Source organism: Macrotis lagotis, chromosome 7, assembly GCF_037893015.1.
Source record: "Macrotis lagotis isolate mMagLag1 chromosome 7, bilby.v1.9.chrom.fasta, whole genome shotgun sequence".
Lineage (NCBI taxonomy): Eukaryota > Metazoa > Chordata > Mammalia > Peramelemorphia > Peramelidae > Macrotis > Macrotis lagotis.
The window spans coordinates 121,967,638-121,988,014 of NC_133664.1; the positions used below are offsets into that span (position 1 = coordinate 121,967,638).

At 38.1% G+C, this 20,377-nt stretch overlaps 1 protein-coding gene across 4 annotated transcripts in view; it reads left to right on the top strand.

Moving 5' to 3' along the window:
- RBM28 (RNA binding motif protein 28) overlaps positions 1–18,084 on the top strand; it is a 41,611-nt gene extending 23,527 nt beyond the window's left edge. For 3 of the 4 annotated variants that reach the window (XM_074193762.1, XM_074193760.1, XM_074193763.1), the window contains exons 11-19: positions 3,219–3,292; positions 4,407–4,542; positions 5,959–6,023; positions 11,096–11,254; positions 13,973–14,122; positions 14,399–14,473; positions 15,469–15,722; positions 16,814–16,913; positions 17,546–18,084. In XM_074193762.1, coding sequence (XP_074049863.1) covers positions 3,219–3,292; positions 4,407–4,542; positions 5,959–6,023; positions 11,096–11,254; positions 13,973–14,122; positions 14,399–14,473; positions 15,469–15,722; positions 16,814–16,913; positions 17,546–17,680 — 1,148 coding nt within the window. In that variant the 3' untranslated portion in view covers positions 17,681–18,084. The remainder of the gene's footprint in view (positions 1–3,218; positions 3,293–4,406; positions 4,543–5,958; positions 6,024–11,095; positions 11,255–13,972; positions 14,123–14,398; positions 14,474–15,468; positions 15,723–16,813; positions 16,914–17,545) is intronic. The other variant, XM_074193761.1, reaches the window with a different exon arrangement.
- Positions 18,085–20,377: the final 2,293 nt, after the last annotated feature.

Here is a 20,377-nt window from a genome sequence, read left to right on the forward strand (position 1 = left end):
ATCTAACAAGAGATGACTGAACTTTGAAGGAAACCAGGGATTCTAGGAGCTGGCAGGATTTAAGGATTTCAGTGATGTAGAAAATTGGAAAATGGAATATTGAGTTTTGGAAATAGCATATAGGCCAATTTAGCCAGAATGTAGTGGGTGAGGGGGAATAATGTAAGCTTGAAAAACTGGACTGGAGTCAAAATTTGAAAAGCCTTAAATTCTAACAGAAAAATTCATATTTTATCCCAGAGGCCACAGGGAGCCATGAAAGGGTATCAGGGTAGTGACATGATCAGACTTGTTTGAGAAGATTATTTTGGCATCTATGTGTATTTGGATTGGAAAGAAGAATCTAATTAGGAGATTATAGTACCAGTCTAGGCTAGATAGGATGACGATCTCTAGGAAGTTGTGAATAAAGTAGTATTTGCAAGATAAATCTGAAGACAGAATTGATAAGATTTTATAACTGATGAGTTATGATGGGAATTTAGAAAGGAAAAGGAGGGGAGGAAGAGAGTAAGGTTTTTGAATCTGAGTGACTGAAAGAAAAGTAATTCTAGCTGTACAAGTTTGGAAGATCAAGTTTGGGGGAATGTTCTATTTTCAACATGTTGGGTTTGGAATATCTGGGGTGAGATGTCTTCCAAACATTTGGTGGGACAGTAGTTTCATAGAGACATTAGAACTAACTTTATAGATCTGAGTATCATTTACTTCAAGATGATAGTTAAACAACTGGTATTTGATTCTATTACCAAGAGAAAAAGGTATTTGAGAGAAAAAAGAAGGCAAGGCCCGAACCACTGTTGGTGATTAAGGGATTTTGGTCCTTAAAACAGTCCTAAATTTGATCACATCTGGGCAGTGTCACCTAGTTTTAGGAATGACTTTGGTATTACCAGTTGTTGATTTATAATCACTTAAGGAACTATACCAAAAAAATCAAGATCACGTTTCTTGACTCAGATTTTTTTAATGTGGGTTCAAACAACCTCTTCTGTTCACCTGCTTGGAAATGGAACAACCTAAAATGTTTTTAATGCGAAAATGATAAGGTGTGCCATGCAATAGATGACAGAAAAGAAATGTAAGATGCATTTTTTGTTTGGGTCTATGTAAATTTCAAATGTGATGGAGATCTCATGCATCTTCAGGATTTTTTGGACATTACCCAACTTGTATAAGAAAGAAAAATGACAATAAGCTTAGTTACATTCAGATGCCTCTCAGCACTTCATTCAATGTGTCAGAGTGAAGACAACAGCATGGTGAAGGAGCAAAGAAACTTCTTTTCAGCTAACCTGGTTAAACCAGCAGTTCTCTGAGTGGAGGATGTTGGATTTAGTCCTTAACATTTTTTTCAAGGCAATGGGGTTAAGTGGCTTGCCCAAGGCCACATGACTAAATAATTATTAAGTATCTGAGGCCAGATTTGAACTCAGGTACTTTTGACTCCAAGGCCAGTGCTCTATCCACTGCACCACCTAGCCGCCCCAGTCTTTAACATTTGTAAAAAATGATCTGGAAGAGAAAATGCACATAAAAATATTTATGCAGTTGTTCCTCATCTCTTTGAGGTAGCAAGGATTGTAGAAAGATCTCATCAGTTTGTGTGAGCAGGCAGTTGAGCTTCCTGTTGGCAAGTGAAAAAAAACATTTTGGAAAAAAATAATTTGAATTATATCTATTAAGATAATTAATTTTGAACTATAAGTTATACCTTAGCAAAAGATCTTTTAGTCATTGTAGATTATTCCCTAAAGATAATTTTCCATCCAGAATATTTCTGTAACCAAAAAAATCAGGAGGAATATTTAGAAACAAAACAAAAAGAATTATTTCACTTGCAGAAAGATAATGAAGTTTAAAAGAAAGCCACAGGACTGTAGGTAACTACTGTATTTTTGTTTGCTTTGTTTTTACTTTGTTTTTGTTCTTTTGCAAGGTAATGGGGTTAAGTGACTTACCCAAGGTCACATAGCTAGGTAATTATTAAGTGTCTGAGACCAGATTTGAACTCAGGCCCTCCTGACTCTAGGGCCGGTGTTCTATCCACTACACCACCTAGCTGCCCCCTTTTTTTTTTACTCTTCTTGGTTGTACTGCAGACTTATCAAAAGATAAGTCTTGGAATACTGAGGTCAGTATTCAAGTCAGTGTATACTTGAATTGGGAAGCCAGCTCTTCCCCTCCTCCCCCTTGCCAAATAGTAGGGAAAATACATACCAGGTGATTGCTAAACCCTGACTCTGGAAATTGCAGTGTCTTTCCATTCCCTGGCCTGGCACTGCCATCCAATGGCTACAATCCTGGCTTCCTAGCTTTGACAAATGGGGTAAAGTCTGGAAATGGCTCTGGGTTTAATTATTGGAAAGAATGATAAAGATGTTACCTAAGGATCAAATGAGATGACCTTTGTAAAAGACTTGGTTGATGCCCAGAAATGTTTGTTTCCTCCTTCCCCTGGCCTCTCCATCTGACACCTTCTCTCTGTGTTGCGTGAGCATGTGAGCTCCTTGAAAACAGGCCTTGTCTCACTTGTCTGTGTATCACCAGGGTTTTATAAAATGCCTTATTCATATTGAGTATTTAATCAATGCCTTTTAGTCATTTATTCTTTGAAAAAAGATGGTTTGAACATCAGTGAAGGGAGCATTCATTTACACAGCAGAATCCCTGTATTCGGTCACTAGTATGATCTAAAGTTCTTCTGATCTCTTCCAACTTGGAGAGGGGCAGTTGGTAATCTTACTCTTTCAGAAATGATGGAATTAGCAATAACTATGAATCCTGAAAAGCTTGGGACTACTTATGAAAAATGACTAAGCTATTCTACATGCCCTTGATGATCTATCCATTTTCTTGTGGGTGTATAGCCCAAGGTCTGAGACAGAAAGTTCTATATAAACATGGGAATATTCATGGCAATATTTCTTTGTGGCAGAAAAACTGGAAACAGTGGACAGTTCCTCTTTGTGTCCCTCAGGCCCATCTGCTGCCCCTTCTGGTGACTGTGCAGAGAAGTGGGTCTCTTGTTGAAGAAGAGAGACTTGGTCAGGCTATTAGGAGGGAGTAAAGAAAGAACGATGGGATCCAACTAGAGCTCTCTAAGGGATATGCCATAAGAGGCATCACTTGATCATTCACTCCACTGATCATCACCTTCACAATATATATTGGGCTCGATGTGCCCTAGGAAGACGTTTCATTTCTGTTTTTTCCAGGTTGTGCGTTTGCCCAGTTCATGACTCCAGAAGCAGCTCAGGCATGTCTTGAAGCAGCTTCTTCAGAGAATGAGGTAAGATATTTTTCTTACCTATAATTTTTGCCATAATGATTTCCCTGGCAAATTCTGACAGGGGAAAATACCTTGGATTATTGTCAACTCTTGATTATCTATAAGATTTAATTGAGTAAAATTTGTTAAGCATTGTGATGTAGTAGATAGAGATTTGGCCTGGGAGTTGGGAAGACCTGAAACATATGGTGGTGTGACTAGAAACATCACTTAACCCCAGTGTACTCATGCAACTTTCTAGTGGGTTATAGATCAGTTGCTGATTTTTCAAGTTCTAAATTTGGTGACCTTCAACCTATATTCTTATTATTCAGTTAAAAATATTAATTACTTAATTATGTTATTCTAGCTTTGCAGCTAGTTAGTGAGGTGACCATGTAAAATAGATGAAATCACAAGTCTGGACCCCAAAGAATTGTCTCAAGATTAGTAAGTTCAAGATCCTAGTCTAATGGAGTTGTTTAAACAAAGTGCTGAGAGGAATTTGAAGAGAGAGGTTGCTGTCCTTTAGGTAGAGAAATAGTGGAATTCAATACTGGAATTGAAGGGAGAAACAAAGGATTACTTTTCAGGTTTGGAAGCTGGCATAAATAAAAGGGACGATGGTGTTATCCCTCTCCAGATCTCCAGGTAGCAGCATGATTAGTCTAGAAAGTTGATGCCAGGTATTAATGAGACTCTTAATCCTGATGATATTCCAAAGCTAGATAATTTTTTGATTGTTATTTTATATCATTAGAATTTTCTTCTCTTAAATAAACTGTATCCTTATTTGTTCTTATAGTAACCTTACCAGTGGTACTTAGTACCACTGTACAGTCTACAATATCCTTACAGTCTATAATATCCTTACCAGTTTGATTCTACCTTCTGGACCATTTTGATAGCTTAGGGACTATTCAGAGTCAGTAGGAAATAATGGTTTGCTATTTGCAAGGCTGTATTTGTCATTGAATTTTAGTCTAGAAACTACGACACATTAAAAGGTACACCTTATTGCCACTAATAGAAAGATTTGGATTATCCTTTCCCTGTATTGCTTGTTAAATGCTTAATTACTTCTTCCTATCTGAGTCTACTTGCCAGCTGAAGAGATAGAGACTGTTTTTTGTAGGATGGAGGGCTAAAGCTAGATGGTCGGAAACTCAAAGTGGATTTGGCTGTGACCCGGGATGAAGCTGAAAAACTTCGAAGCAAGAAAGTAAAGAAGCAAACAGGAACTCGGAACCTTTATCTGGCTAGAGAAGGCTGTGAGTAGGGGAGTTATTGTACACCATTCCATGTTCTGGGAGAACGCTGTATCTGCAATGGACTCTCATACAATCTTTTGGGTGATGAATTTTCACACCTGCCTTCTCATGTCTCCAAAGATTTAGCAATAATATATTCTGAACAAAATTTTGCTTAAAAGCACAAACTATATTACATGAAGAGATTCATGTATTGCTATATGACTTATAAAATTTCTAATGACTTTCAGCCTCTTATGTAGCCTATTATGTAGTTCAAAAATATTTATTAAGTACTTATATATTATTGTAGCTTTGCAGATAGTTAGTGAGGAAAGGACTTTACATGTTATTGAAAAACCAGATCCTTGTATCTACTTTGTGAGGGTGTACAGGAGCAGAGAGGGTAGAGGAAACTCAGGAATCTTGTCACCATTTCTGCCAAAAGTTTAGTTGTGAGACTATAGTTTCCACCCATTTGCTAAACAGTATAATTTTGGATTCTTGATTCTTCCCTTTTTAGTTGTTTTTAGTCTGGACCTGTAATTTTATCAGTTTAGGGTAACTCTCAATATGGAAACTCCCATTTCTGATGCAGATTAGCAGTTTACCTATAACTTCAAATTTCTTCAGAGTTTTTGGAGAGCGTTTAGAAATTTTGTCTTTCCTGCAGGTCTTGACCCCTAGACTTCTCAATTCATCTGACTCTCATTGCTGCTTCTCATTATTACAATGGGAGTGGTCTCCATAAAGGGCCCCCCCCCCCCCAATATTTCTAACAGCAGATCACCACAAACAAAATCATGGAGTTCTCAGAAAAATCCAGAATGATTTCCAGTGCCATGTTCTCCATGGTTTAGACTTTACAGAAAGTTTTATCTTCCATCTTTTAATGCTTTTCTTAGCTCCATATTTGTACATCTTCATGGATGGCTTGTGCTTTTCTGTTTAGAGGGTCACTGTTGACTACAAATTGATTTATTTTTGAACATGTTGTATTCTTCCTATATCATGTAAACTCCTTTGGACAGGGATTGCTTTCCTTTTTATCTTTGAATCTCCAGAGCCTAGCATAACATCTTGCATGTAAGAAAACCCTTAATAAGTATAAAGTTTAATTTAATTAAATGAGTCTCTATCTCACTCTGTAGGTGATAACTTCATATCAGGGAAGAGAAGTTTATCTCAGATTCCTGGACAGTAGATCTAAATTGAATAGTCAACCCTTTGTTCAAAACACAGTGTTCAGTATTTTAGACTTAAGGGCAGTTCTGAATTCAGAGAATTAGAGCCTCTTTCTAGTCTGTACTACTGTGTCCTGACCAGCACAGCCCTCTGGGTCTTGAATGTAGTTTGCATCATTCAGAAAGCATTCCTGATTGCTCAGTGGACACTCCCTTGGTGACCTCCTGTTCTTTTGCCCTCTTTTTTTTGCAGTGATCCGTGCTGGAACAAAAGCTGCTGAAGGTCTGAGTGCTGCCGATATTGCTAAGAGAGAACGGGTAAGTATGCCCAGAACCAAGTCAGCTTTAGGTGCTGGCAATCAAAAAGTATTTGAGTGCTTATTATGTCCTTAGCACTTTAGGATATTGAGAGGGGAGTAGAAGGCAGTCCTTGCTGACTTAGGCTGGCAGTCTATTTCAGATAAGACATAAATGAAAGAGAACATTTTATTTATATATTACATATTTCAGTATTATACTGTATTTCAAATGTTTGGTATTTCTATGGTATATCTTTCTCTTAATCATTGCAGGTCACAGTTATGTGGTTTTGCCACACAATTATGTGATGGCAGGCTTCTATGACTGAAAAAATGTCTCCCCTGAGAGTTAACCTAGGATTGTACCCAAGATTGTACTTCACATAACTGTCAAGAACTCAGGGCTGTGGCAGCTAGGTGGTACAGTGGATAGAGCACTGGCCCTGGAGTCAGAAAGATCTGAGTTCAAATCTGACCTCAGATACTTAATAATTAGCTATGTGACCTTGTGCCTTACAACCCCCCCCCCCAGGGTAATTTCTTTTCCTCAATGAATCATTAGAGTAGATCTTTAATGAAAGATCAGTTTTATATCTTAACAAAGTACTGAATTGTGTAGTACAGAGTGTAGTATATAATATTCAATCAAATTCTAATTGTATAATGCAGATAATAAATGCAAAAGAGATTACAGAAGGTGGATATCAGTGTAGACTGAAGTCAGCTACTTGGAAGATATGGGTCTTTGTGCTAGATTTAGAATTATTATAGTCACTAAAATAGTATTAGTTGTCAACTTTTTGTGGGGTAAAAGGAATATGAAGAATATGAACCTAGGAAGCTAGAAGTATCATGTTGACCTCAATACAGTTAGTAAAGTTTGGTAGAAATTTGCTAAGAAGGGTGGGTTCTGTAATACAAAGGTAGGATTTGAACCCATGCTCTTTGACTTCAAATTCAGTGGTTCTTTTACTACCCCCCTTATACTTGTGTTCAGCTCATAGCTTTCCATTTTGTCTACAAAGGTATCTTGAATTGGTATTTCAGTGGTGTGCCGGAACCATCTTTTAGTTGTTCACTAGAGTGAATTGTTAAAGTTTCAGTATGAGCATTTACACTTGCATGTAAGAAAGCCCTTAATAAGTATAAAGTTTAACTTAATTAAATGAGTAAATGACAAACACTACAAAACAAGGCTTGATATATTATTTTGTTGATTGTTTAGACTTAGGAAAGTAATGGAAAAAAATAATGCAATTAAACTTAAAAGTGTGTTGTCACCCATTTTTTTCGCAGAGAAATGGTTGTTAAACATTTACCAGCACATTTCTGAGTATTTTGCTATGCATTGCTAAAATAAAGTTGTATTGTGTTCATGATACTCTCCACTTATAGGCTAGTGACCCCCCCCCAATGAACTTAGTTTGGCAAGACTTGTTCTTAAAGAGTTCATGCTGACTTTTGATGTTCTTGTCTTCCCTTTCTAATTTCTTACAGACTCTCCCTTTAAGAACCCATTCAATTGACTCTTTGAATTGAAGGTCTCAGGGTCTTCTTCAAATTCAACATGTCCAAAACATAACTTATTATCTATCTCCCAGGCACACCTGGAATTTATATTGTAGGCCTATAGTTTGATATATACCCCTTTTTCCACTTTTTGAAAATTAGGATCACATATGAAGGATAGGTGTATATGGACAGAAGTGATGTCTTTTTCTTCATTTTCCCTTTCTTTGGGGTGAATGAACACCATATCATTTCTGATCACCCTGTTATTTACTGGTGGACCATAGAAATGTGCTTGGATTTTTGAGTTGCATATAAGATGTGATTTAGGAGGTTGTAGAGGTTATTTACTTAGCTGAATGAGCTTGAGTAAGTTAGTGTATCAGTCAATAAGCATTTATGAAGTTCCTGATCTGTCAGGATCTGTGGTTGGTGCTGGGGAACAAACAGTCCCTGTCAGGGAGGAGGAAAAGGGTAAGTAGGCAGGATGACCTTACACACAGAGAGAGAGAGAGAGAGAGAGAGAGACACACACACACACACACACACAAAATATGTAGGTTCTTTTGATGGGGGGGGCAGCAACAACTGGGGTAGTAGGAAGGGTTTCTTGCAGGTGAGCTGAGTAGAGGGAAATGAGATTCTGAGAGGTAGAGATGAGAAAGGAGTGTTTTCTAGGCAAGGAGGACAATCAGTTGAAAAACCTGGGAAGGGAAAATGGAGTATTGTATATGAGAACCAGCAGGAAGATCAGGTTGCCAGAATCACAGTGTCAAGTATGACAAGGTCAGAAAGGTAGGTTGGGACCAGGTTGTGAAGGGCTTTAAAAACCCAAAAGAAGAGTTATACTTCATCTTAAAGGTATACTGCAAAGTGGCAAGATCCAAAAAAGATCTCAATATGCTAAACATCTGAATATTATAAAGCTGAATATAGGATAATATAGTCTTGCACTTGAACAAAAAAATTAGTTCCACCAAGTGTAAGATGAGGTGTAGTTAGCTCTTCTCAAAAAGATATTTTAGTGGAATGCACACTCAATGTAATTCAATGATATGGTAGCCAAAAAAGCTACTTTAGTCTTGTGCTGAAGTCAGAGAAGCAGACCTTTTTAGGAGTAAGGGGTTGCTGTATTTTACTCACATCAGACCTCATCTGGAATATTTTGGGGCATCACAATTACGAGTGTTTGGCAGTCAGCAACCGGGATGGCCAAGGTCCTGAATTCATATCATGAAAAGGATTGGTTGAAGAACTAGAAATACTTTATTTTGGAGAAGAGAAATCTCTGGAGGACGTGATAGCCATTATTAAGTATTTGAAGGACTGTCATTTGGAAGAGAGATAAACAAAATGAGAGCAATAGGCAGAAGTGGAAAAGAGGCATATAGAGTTGATATCAGTAAACATTTCTAATATTTTGAGCTGTCTAAAAGTACAGTAGCTGCATCTAGAAGTTGTGACTTTCCTTCTCCCTGAAGGTTTTCTTGCAGAACTTTGGTGATCATTTGTCATTTGATATGGTCTTGAATTACTCTCAGCACTGGGTTGAACAATATGGCCACTAAGGTCCCTTCCATATTTCAAATTCTGTAATTGTATAGTAGGAACCACTGGTGTATTTGTGGAAATATGGTCAGAATGTGTGTTTAAGGAAAATCATTTGAGTAATTAGGTGGAAAGGGATTTGAGTGACTTGAAACTCGATCAGAGAGACCAATTAAGAGTCTGTTAGGATAGTCTAGACGAGAAAGAGATGAGGACCAGAAAGAGGAGTAGAGCTCATTTGAGGAGAGAGAGAGAGAGAGAGAGAGATGCATAGTGGGGCAGGAAACACAAGATTCAACAACCAGTTGAATGTTGGGCTAGGAAGAGTGAAAAATCAAGGATAATACCAAGATTGGGTATGCCTGGGAGATAGATAATTAGTTATGTTTTGGATATGTTGAATTTGAAGAAGACTCTGAGACCTATAATTCGAAAAGACAATTGCACAACTCGAGATAAATAAGAGCTCGGGAAAGAGATATAATCTTTTTCTTTTTGGTTTTGTTTTTGCAAGGCAGTGAGGTTAAGTGACTTGCCCAAAGTCACACAGCTAAGGAATTATTAGGGGTCTGAGGTCACATTTGAACTCAGGTCCTACTAACTCCAGGGCCAGTGCTCTTTCTACTGCACCACCTAGCTATCCCAAGAAATATATAGTCTTTACTTATAATTTACTAAATTCAATTTTATTTTATTTTCATTTCCACATTTTTTCTCTCACCTATTGAGAAGCCAAGAAAAACAAAACCCATTACAAATACATATAGTCTACAAAACAAATTACCTCCTTAGCCATGTCTAAAAAGGGAAAGAAAATAAAGTATGTTTAAGCTACTCTTTCTGTTTGGAGATGCATAGTATTTTTTATCATGAATCCTTTGGAAACATGGTTGTTGATCAGTGTTCCTAAGTCTTTCAAAGTTCATTTATACAGTATTGCTACTGTATAAATTGTTCTTCTGATTCTTCTCCTTTAACTTTGCAACAGTTCATACAAATTTTCCCAGATTTTTCAGAAACTCTCCCCTTCATAATTTCTTATGTGAGAGAAATTTTAGCAGAGTAATATTCCATCTCATTTACATACCATAACTTGTTAAGTAAAATTGACTTTTAAAAAAGACACATCTTTAAAAAAGACATACCTTAGGTCACCTTTGATTTGTACAGATGCTATTTCATGAGCCTAAATTAGTACTACAAAAAGTGATGAGCAGATACATGAAATTAGGGACAACATTTTAAATAGCTTGCATTGTTTGTAGTCAAGTAGCCATACAGTACAATTCTGGTGACATAATTATAGACACAGACATTCCTTTGCCTCAAGATGGCAGAGTTGAATTTCCTTAAGGTCTCATAATTTGAGAAGATATCTTGTACTTTGAGAACAAACCAGCTAGCATAGCAAAGGAATGCAACAAATACTTTTCTTTCCTTTGCCAGGCCATGTGAAACTCTTTTTTTGTAGACAGACAGATGCACACACACACACACACACGCACACACACACACACACACACACAATCTCATTCTCTGACACTGACACACACACATGTATACACATGTACAAATAACCAATGTATATAAGCATTCTCACACATCAACAACACCACACACACATATATGTAATACACACACAAACACAACATGCATGCGTGCATGAATGAGAGGTAGTATCCCTTATTTTTAGAAGTCAGCTGTTGTGTAGTGGACAAAACACTGTATTTGGAATCAGGGTTTGAAGCCTGGCTTTGGGTCCTGATTCTCACTTGTTAGCTGTAACCATAGGCTTTTTGTCATCTCATCTCACCTCTTTGAACTTCCCCTGTAACATACTTGGGCTGCCTCCCTCACAGGGCTCTTGTGAGAATCAAATGAAATTATGTAAAGCACTGTGCAAAATGATGACTCTAAATGTCAGTAGCTGTCCTCCTCATTATCATTAATAGTCTTTCTTCTTGTCATATTCTAAATCTGTTCTTCTTAAGGTTGACTTGAACTCTACCAGTTTGTTTTTCATTGTTCTTGCAGTTTGAGCTTCTCAAACATCAGAAACTGAAGGATCAGAACATCTTTGTTTCCAAGACCCGGCTGTGTCTCCACAATCTCCCGAAGGCAGTGGATGACAAACAACTCAGAAGGTTGGTGCTGACTGCAACTGGAGGTGGAAGGGCCATACGCCTAAAGGAGGTGAGAGGGTACTTTTTCTCCCTTTTTTTCTTCCTCCCTTTCTTTTCTTTTAAAATACCCCTTTAGCTTTTGTCCACATTCATGTATGTGTGGATCTAGGTTTGGGTGGTGGGGAGGGGGTGTGATCTAGGCCAACATCTGTGACTTAGTTGATCAAACATGATCTGTTAGGATGCAGGCAAGGTTTGGAGTTCAGTTTTAGTATTAGTCAAGTATCTTTCCTCTGTTCTGTGGTTTCAGACTGCATTCTTAGCCATTATTTTGTAAATAATGCTGTTGGTCACAAGAAGGGCTTGCTAGGAAGAGGTGGCTAAATCCATCACCACAACTTTATATCATTATCCTCAACTACTAATGTTATTGACTGTCTGCCAGATATAAAGCATAACTTGTGGTTATGATTAATGCATTTTTAATTTGGTATATATTGAGATAAACAGTTGATACTTACATAATGACTGAAGGATTACAAAGTACTTAATAAACATCTCATTTGTTCCTTGTAACAACTTGATTTTTATTCTTAGCTGTAATATCACTGGGTGCAGCAAATTCCTTATATGGAGACTAGAACAACAGATCCAGATCAGCAACCTTTTCGTAGCTTCAGGGAATTCCCTGAACCACTCCAAGTTTCTGTGACTGGTCTATAACCACATTTTTTTATATTGTGAAACCCAGTATTGGGACTCTAAATTTAGTATTCTTTCCTGTTGGCATATTATTATTTACTGATTTATACTCTTAATTGTTTTGTGCAAACTTAGCCTCTTCATTAAGAGCGTAAGATTCCCTTTTAAAAAAAAAATTTTTTTTAAGGTAATGGGGTTAAGTGACTTGTCCATGGTCATTCAGCTAGGCAATTATTAAGGGTCTGAGGCCAGATTTGGACTCAGATCTCCCTGACTCCAAGCCTATGTTTTTATCTACCATGCCACTCAACTGCCCCCTTGAATTTAAGATTCTTAACGTCACCCACCATATCTTGAACTTTAAAGCCCCTAACAAGGCTCTGTATGATGTTAGGCATATGGGTTCTCAGCAGATAGTTGTTGCATACCGAATTTGGCATCTTAGTGTTTGGAGGTTTTAGCCCTTCCTATTATTTGACTATTACTTAGTGTTATTTGCATGCTACTATCCAAAAATTTTGAACAAAAAAAAAAGGAGCTGAGCTAGATTGTGTCTTCTCTGCATTTCTCTGTGTCTTTATGCTCTTCATGTTCATCCTATACTTGGCATATGCTCTTCCTGTTCAAATCCAGTTGGCAGCACTCCCTCCCTTTTTTAGAAAGGCTTTGAGGAGTAGAGAGATGTGGCCATAATATAATCCTACATATTTCTCCACCTTCAGTGATGTAAATACTGAAGCTGACCAAGCTTATATGCACTTTAACATTTCAGCAATCTGTAATTCTATCAGTGTGGATATATATATTTTGCAAGGCAATGGGGTTAAGTAGCTTGCCCAAGGCCACACAGCTAGGTGATTATTAAGTGTCTGAGGCTGGACTTGAACTCAGGTACTCCTGACTACAGGACCAGTGCTCTATCCACTGCACCACCTAGCTGCCCTGATACTTTTTTTCTTCTAGTGCAGATTGCTGTCTCTCTTTTTTTTAATTTAAGATGATCTTTAAGAGTTAGTTATGGCCAAAATAATTAATCATTCTTTGGCCAACTTGGTGACAAGCTGAGCTACCTTTCTAGTAATAGTCATGGCATCTGCCATCCGCTCTGTTCTTAAATACTTTCCTACTTAGAAGAACTGAGAGAATTTGTACTCCATTAGCAAAGTTTTTGAAAAACAAAATTCTTCTCTAAGCCAAGATAAACCTTTGGTATAGGGCTTTAGTGAAAGAAATGGCTACCCATTATTGAATTGTTGTTGTTCAGTCGTGTCTGATTCTTAGTGACTTTGTAACCATGACAGCCAGTATTGTCCATAGGGTTTTCTTGGCAAAAATACTGGAGTGGTTTGCTATTTCCTTCTCCAGTGGGTTAAGACAAAAATGAAACAAAAAAGACAACTAGATGGGGCAGTAGATAGAGCACTAGCTTTGGAGTCAAAAGGATGGGAGTTCAAATCCAGCTTTAGACACTTAATACTCTGGCTCTGTGACCTTGGGCAAGTCACTTAACCCTGATCGCCTCACATCCAGGGCTATCTCCAGTCATGTCATTCATATGTGACCACTGGATCCAGGTGTCTTTGGAAGAGAAAATGAAGCTGGTAACTTAGCCCAGCGCCCCCTCACTCAACTCCAATTTATGTGTTTGTCATGGCATCACCTCCCTGATGTCATGGTCTTCTTCGAGAATGAAGGACAAATATTATTAATACAAAACAGAGATAAAGTGACTTGCCCACAGTCACAAAACTAGGAAGTGTCTGAGGTCATATTTGAACTCAGATCTCCCGGATTCTAGGCCAGTGCTTATTTCTTTTTGTACTTAATTATCTTCCCTTTCCTCATGTATATAAATTTGATTTTAATGTTGATGTATATTTTTAGAATATAAGGTCCTAGAGGTAATGGAACTATATCTGTTTAGCTCATTCTGTGTGTGCCTAGCCAAGTGTTAGGTTGAGAGTGACCTGGATGAAGATTGTTTTCCTGTTTTAAATTGTTAGAGCCATCCATAGCAAAAACCTGCTTGAGGACAGGGAAGAGGTCTTTCTGTGTCAAATTTGATCTTTCCTTTGATTGCTCTTAGTGTCGGGTGATGCGAGACCTGAAAGGTGCACATGGGAACATGAAGGGTCAGTCCTTGGGTTATGCTTTTGTAGAATTTGAAGAGCATGAGCACGCATTAGCAGCCCTTCGTCACCTGAACAACAATCCAGAGATCTTCGGCCCTCAGAAGGTGAGGAGCAGCGTCCTGTGAGGAGATGTGGATTGCTCAGGCTGGGCCTCTTGGTGCCCATTTCTCCTCATATTCAAATAGAGGGAATGAAAATAGTTAAGGACATGAATTCAGAGGGCAGAAAGGGGGATTGAAATTTGGGCAAGTTGCTTGAAGAACCAATAGAGCTTACTACTGTAAGCTCCTGTAAGCAGGATCTGGCTTGTACTGCATACATACATGACCCATAAGTTAAGATAAGTGATGAAAGCTTTTCTCTCTTTTCCTTTTATACAGAGACCGATAGTAGAGTTCTCTTTGGAAGATCGAAGGAAACTAAAGATGAAGGAACTAAGGGCCCAGCGAAACCTAGTATGAACCTTCTTTTTGTAGCTTAAAAAAAAAACCTATGTTGTTTGTTTTGCCAAGCCCTAGAGCTCAAATCTCTGTTACTAAAGAGCTTTTCATATCCTTAACTCTTAATTACTTGGCTATTACCAGTTTATAGATTTTTCAGACTCCTTTTCCTCCTGCTATTTTTAACTCTCAGTCCTTTTACCTCTTGCTAGGCAAAACTACATTTGGAGGGAGGGCAGGGACTTCAGATTAATGTGATTATTAGTTAAACTTTTGGTTGGGATAGATGCTCAAGCTAAGGTTAGAATTTTATATTAAATATCATCTCTCTGTTCTCTGAATTTTCAGTGTCTTAGTTTACTGTGCAATGTGGTTTTAATCATATGTTTATCATATATTTAATATTAATTGATTAATTTAATATATTTATCTTATATTTAATCATGTATTTCTTACATATACTTGTATATATATACATGGTAATTATTCTTATTTTAGTTTTTGCATTTATGGCTATTTTTTATCATATTAACTTGCCTATTCTGCATACTTTTGTGGTATAGTTCATTTATGTGTGAAATCCATATAGGCCAGTAGACCTGGTGTGGAAAACCTGGAAGTTTAAATTTAAATGTTGTTGAAGGATTATTTTGATACCCTTTAAAAAGTAAATGTGCAATTGTTGTCTAAAAAATTATTGTATTATTGCTTTAGAAGTAGTTCTAAAGTTTCTTGCTTTTAGATCCTGAGTATTTTCTTTCTTATCTTTATCAGAGGTGGAGAGACTGAGTATCCTCTTATCTGACCTTCTGTGATAGCTTTAGTTCGTGTCAAATGTCCATTATTGTTTTCTTCCCCAAGAGATTTAGGGACACCAAAATGTACTGCTTTTTCTTTCTTCTGATTCTGCTCACTTCACATAAAACCCATATTCTTGTAAGACTTGTCAGCAGCCGGATTTCATAGAGAAACCAGCTGGGAAACTCACTGTGAGCTCTTGTTTTATGCAGCAGAAAATGAAATCAAAGTCTGCAGCTGATGGGCCCCCAAAAGACCAGCAGCAACAGCCTGGGAAGTTCCAGAAGCAGAAGGTTGCTCACAGTCCCACTCAGGGCCCCAACAAGCTTCCCCTGAAAGTGAAAGGCAGTACGGGTTCATGGGCAGGATTCCAGACTAAGGCAGAAGTGGAGCATGTGGAGCTGCCAGATGGGAAGAAACGGAGGAAGGTCTTGATGCTCCCCTCACATCGAGGACCAAAAATCAGGTGGGTAGAAGTTTAGGGCAGCAGTGGGTGAGTGGGAGGAGAGGAGGATGCTTCTAAGCCAGACCTTGTTTTATAGAAGGTTGCTCCAAATACTGGAGTTAGCTGTTATCCTTTTTTGTGGACAGATGATTCAGTTATTTGCTATCTTGTAGGCAGCTAGATGGAGCAGTGAATAAGTGGCTGTAGTGAGGGAGAAATCTTAATGAATTCAAATGTCACCTTGGGCAAGTCACTTAACTCTCTTTGCCTCAGTTTCCTCATCTGATGGAATGAACTGAAGAAGCAAATGGCAAACCTCTCCAGTTTGTCTGCCAAGAAAATTTCAGATGGGGCGTCTTGAAGAGTCATGACTGAAAAATGGCCAAAGAATGGCAGAACCAACTTTATAATAATACACAGGCCATTATCAGATTTTATTGGGAGGAAGCGAATATAGGCATGTGTCCATGTTTTGGGGATCTTTTGAGAGACAGATTTTCATATATTTCCTGTTTGGTTCCATGACTAAGTGCAGGAAAACCTAGTATAACATTATCGTCAAATATCTTTTTAATTGGATTTTCTCTTCACTTAGTAAAGGACATTTTGGCAGGAGATGATTTTAAGGATTCTGTAATACATAATACCATGGATCCTACACAGTGCTGGGCCATGTTTCTGTACAATAAGTGCTCAGTAAGTATTAGTGGAATGAATGAACACATGTGAACTGATAAATGAAGGTTCTGAAGTTTGGGTTAGTTTGCCCTGTGGTAGTGTCATTTTAAAAATTAGTTCCACCTTCTGTGAGTCTAGAGAGTGCTTGTAATAGTGCATTGTTTAGGGGCGGCTAGGTGGCGTAGTGGATAAAGCACCAGCCTTGGAGTCAGGAGTACCTGGGTTCAAATCCAGTCTCAGACACTTAATAATTACCTAGCTGTGTGGCCTTGGGAAAGCCACTTAACCCCATTTGCCTTGCCAAAAAAAAAAAACCTAAAAAAAATAGTGCCTTGTTTAGACTCACCAGGTCATAAGAGATTTTTGATTGCTGGATTTCTGACCTATGTGGCTCAGAGGTGACCCAAGAGTGAGTGCTTGACTCTGATTTTCAGAATGCGGGACAAAGGCAAGGCTAAACCTCCTCCTCCCAAAAAGCCAAAGATACAAATGAGACATCAGAAGCAGGAGAAGCAACACTCCACAGCTTTACAGGTGAGTACAGTTTGACAGCCTGCCTCATGTAGGCATTTTCTTGTGACTTGTTATTTCAGCAAAAAGCAGGGCCTTGGGGCTTATCTGCTACCATCTTTCCTGTAAGACTCTTTCCAGTAAGAAAAGTTCTTTCTGGGGGTACTCAGGGAATGTGAGCAGGGAAGGGTGTGAGAGGCTTGGTGGTGGTTCAAAGGGTTACTGTGCTCCTTCCGGTCTCATTAACAACCTCCTCTCTCGAAAGATTCTTGGGAGGGTTTAGGCTGGGTAGGGTCTTTCCTTAAGACCATGGCTGGTCTCTGAACTTACATTGTTGGGTTGATGAGATCACAGTCTGAATTGTGGCTCAAAACTCTGGACACACACAAATCTGCCTTCTCCCTTAGGTTTCTGAGTTTGTTGCCTGTAGGTGTGGGACACTCACAAAGATCCTCTTCTCCGTAGAGACATAGAGATGAGTTCTTTTTGAGGTCTTCTCTTTGAGGAGTCCTGTCTGGGATTTCTTGAATGGTTGTTTTGCTTAGGAAAGCTTCTTTTTGATAAACAAATACTTTGGAAACTTCATCCTTTGGATGGCTAAATATAGGTGAGATTTCACATTAATTTCTTTTTGCCTCCTTCCCTTTCTCCTGTAGGTGCCAAAGAAAAAGGCCAAAGGAAATAAGTCAGAAATTCGATTCAACCAGCTGGTGGAACAGTACAAACGGAAAATACTGGGCCCCACAAAGGAAGCCCCTTTTATAAAGAAGAGCAAATGGTTTGACACTTAACCATAGCAGCAAATGGCATAAATGCCTGCCTCCTTTGCTACGTTGCAGAACATTCTGTCTGGTAGTCTTGTATTTTTCATTGTAGTAGAAAGATGATGGACTGCCAGGGTGGGATGTCTTCTTAACCCTGAGCTGGAGAGCTCTGGACACAATTCCTCTCTTTAAGGTCTGAAAGCCACCGAGGGAGATTTTAGAAAGATGTGGTGATAATCATTTTGTATTTATATTTAGGTTCTTTGGAGCTGTAGCTCATTGTTCCATATTTATTCTTGTTTCTTGAATGGAAACAATTGTAAAAAATCTCTTCTTGTGATGACTTTTAATGTCTATTTTGATAAGCATCGTGTCTTAAGGAAAAACTTGATGTTTTTAAAGTAACAAATTATCATGCTATTCATGAACTATCATTATAGTCTTGTATCTAATTGCAGTCTTTGTATACTGAATGTGGAGAGGTGACCAAAGAAGAGTCAAAAGGGATGAAATCGAAAGTGATGCTCTCTAATCTTATAGGGTTGCCCTCAGAATGACTTCCTTGATCTGTAAGTGAATGCATCGGTACATTAGGTTTATCCTGCCCTAGGAGAAGTGCTTTCTTTCCCTATGCTCTTCAAATGCATCTTTTTGTGATATAAATCACATGCCAGACCTTCAGTGTATATTGGGATAAACACATGAGGCTCAAGCTTGCTATCATGTCCCAAATCATATGGGTAGGAATCCCTTAAATTTATAGTAAATACTCACGCAAAGGGGAAGGAGGGGAGCAACATTTGAAAACTGACTTTAGAATCTCAAACGTTTGAGAGAAATTCCTAATGGTCTTTGATGGGAGAGAGATAAAGAATATGATAGTGGGTTAAAATTTGCTACAGATATTTGAAAATGCCATAGAAACATTCCTGGTCCAAAATACTTCAGACTTAGCCACTGTCTCTTACTAGCTCAAAGTGTTTGCCTCAATCTGTCAGGGAACATTTTTCGTACTAAGATGTTTTTATTTTATAAGGTCAGTGGGAAGGTTGGGTTCATTTTGGGGAAGTTTAAATTATAGCTACTTTTGCTAGAAATGATTAACCTTAAAGTAGGAGATAGCTGTATTTATGCTCTAAAAGGTGCTGAAAATGTGTTGACTACCTTTACCCCAAGGGAGTGGAGAAGGGAGTTTGGTTATGTAACATCAGTATAGACTCACATAAAGTCTATTTTTTTTAAAAATTCTCTTTTGCTGAGGAAATAGAGCTTTCTGCATTGTTTGTCTACATTGACCCTGAACTTTCTGCATTGCTTGTCTACGTTGGATAGTACTTGACTCAACAATTAAGTGACTTGAAAAAGTCAGCTGATTTCAGATGTTTCCTCTAATTAAAATTTGTATCCTTGCCAGTGCCCAGCATCATGTTCCGACTCCAGTAGTCCATTAGGTGTTTATTGAATGAGTGAATGATTCTCTCCTTCTACATGATGGAGCAATATTTCTACACCTAGCTCCCCAGGGCTTGCTTTAATGACCCAATATCCAGATTGGACTAGGGTGGGAGCAGTGGAAGTCCTACTCTGCTTCTCTGCTCCTTCTCTCCCAGTGTCAAATCCTGGGCAAACCAATGAAAATTCTAATTTTATTTGCAGGCCAATATGAGAAATGTGTAGAAAGTAAAGGAAAAAAGTTAAATGATAACAATTGCAATTGAACTGTAATTATTATTCTGTCTCCATGTTTAACTGGGAAAAAACCATCTCCAAGCCAGAGCTTTCAGTGGCTGGGGTAAAAATGAAGAAGTAACAAAGGGGAATGAGACTTTAGGATAGGTGTTAGCAGCCAATGAGGAATCAGTCTGTAATACATTTTAGAGGACAAATCAGTCTGTCCTTTCATGGCAGCTCTATTACATTAATAAAATGCATCTACTGAAGAAGTCGTCCTTATTTTATTTTGGAAAGCTAGTTGGGGTAGTAGAAAGAACACCAGATTAATGTTAGGAAAATCTGATTTGAAATCATGGCCTTAGACACTAGTTGATCTTGTACAAATTGCTGAACCTGTTTGCCTCATAATGAGAAATAGCTTCCTTCTGAGGTTATCATGAGGAATAAATGAGAATACATGAAAGGTGCTCTGTAAACTTTTGTTATGTAAATGCCACTATTATTTTTTTGAAGCTTCATTCTAAAGAGAAAAGCAGGATTTCTTAAGTTTGTAGGACTAAAAGAGACTAATCTTTTTTAGTCCATGTTTCCCATTTCTCAACATTTCCCCAATCCCTCAAAATTCTGTGTGTGAGAATGTGAATTTCAAAGTGGTTGTAATTTTTGAGGATTTTTTTTGGGGGGGTACTTTCATAATTTATTTCAATATTTTTCATTATATCGGTGTATATTTTCATAATGACCCTTATTTCATCTTTAGCTAGGGCAACATCTCCATTTCTAGGGAGAAGAGCTGAGGGGCAGTGGTCAATAGGACCCAAAGTGTTCTGAAAGCCTTTAGAATTTAATCGTGTTCTACACCCTGCTTTCAGAACCATTTCCAGTCTAGCAATATGACATCAGAAGCCAGTGAAAATGTTAAAATGACCTTGGCAACATGGAGAAAGAGTGGAAGAATTCAAACTTTGGGTAAGAGGGGCTAGGAACACAAGGGCAATCCCGGAAATATAGGTCAGTTGGAATATCACAAATATATTCCACAGCATATTG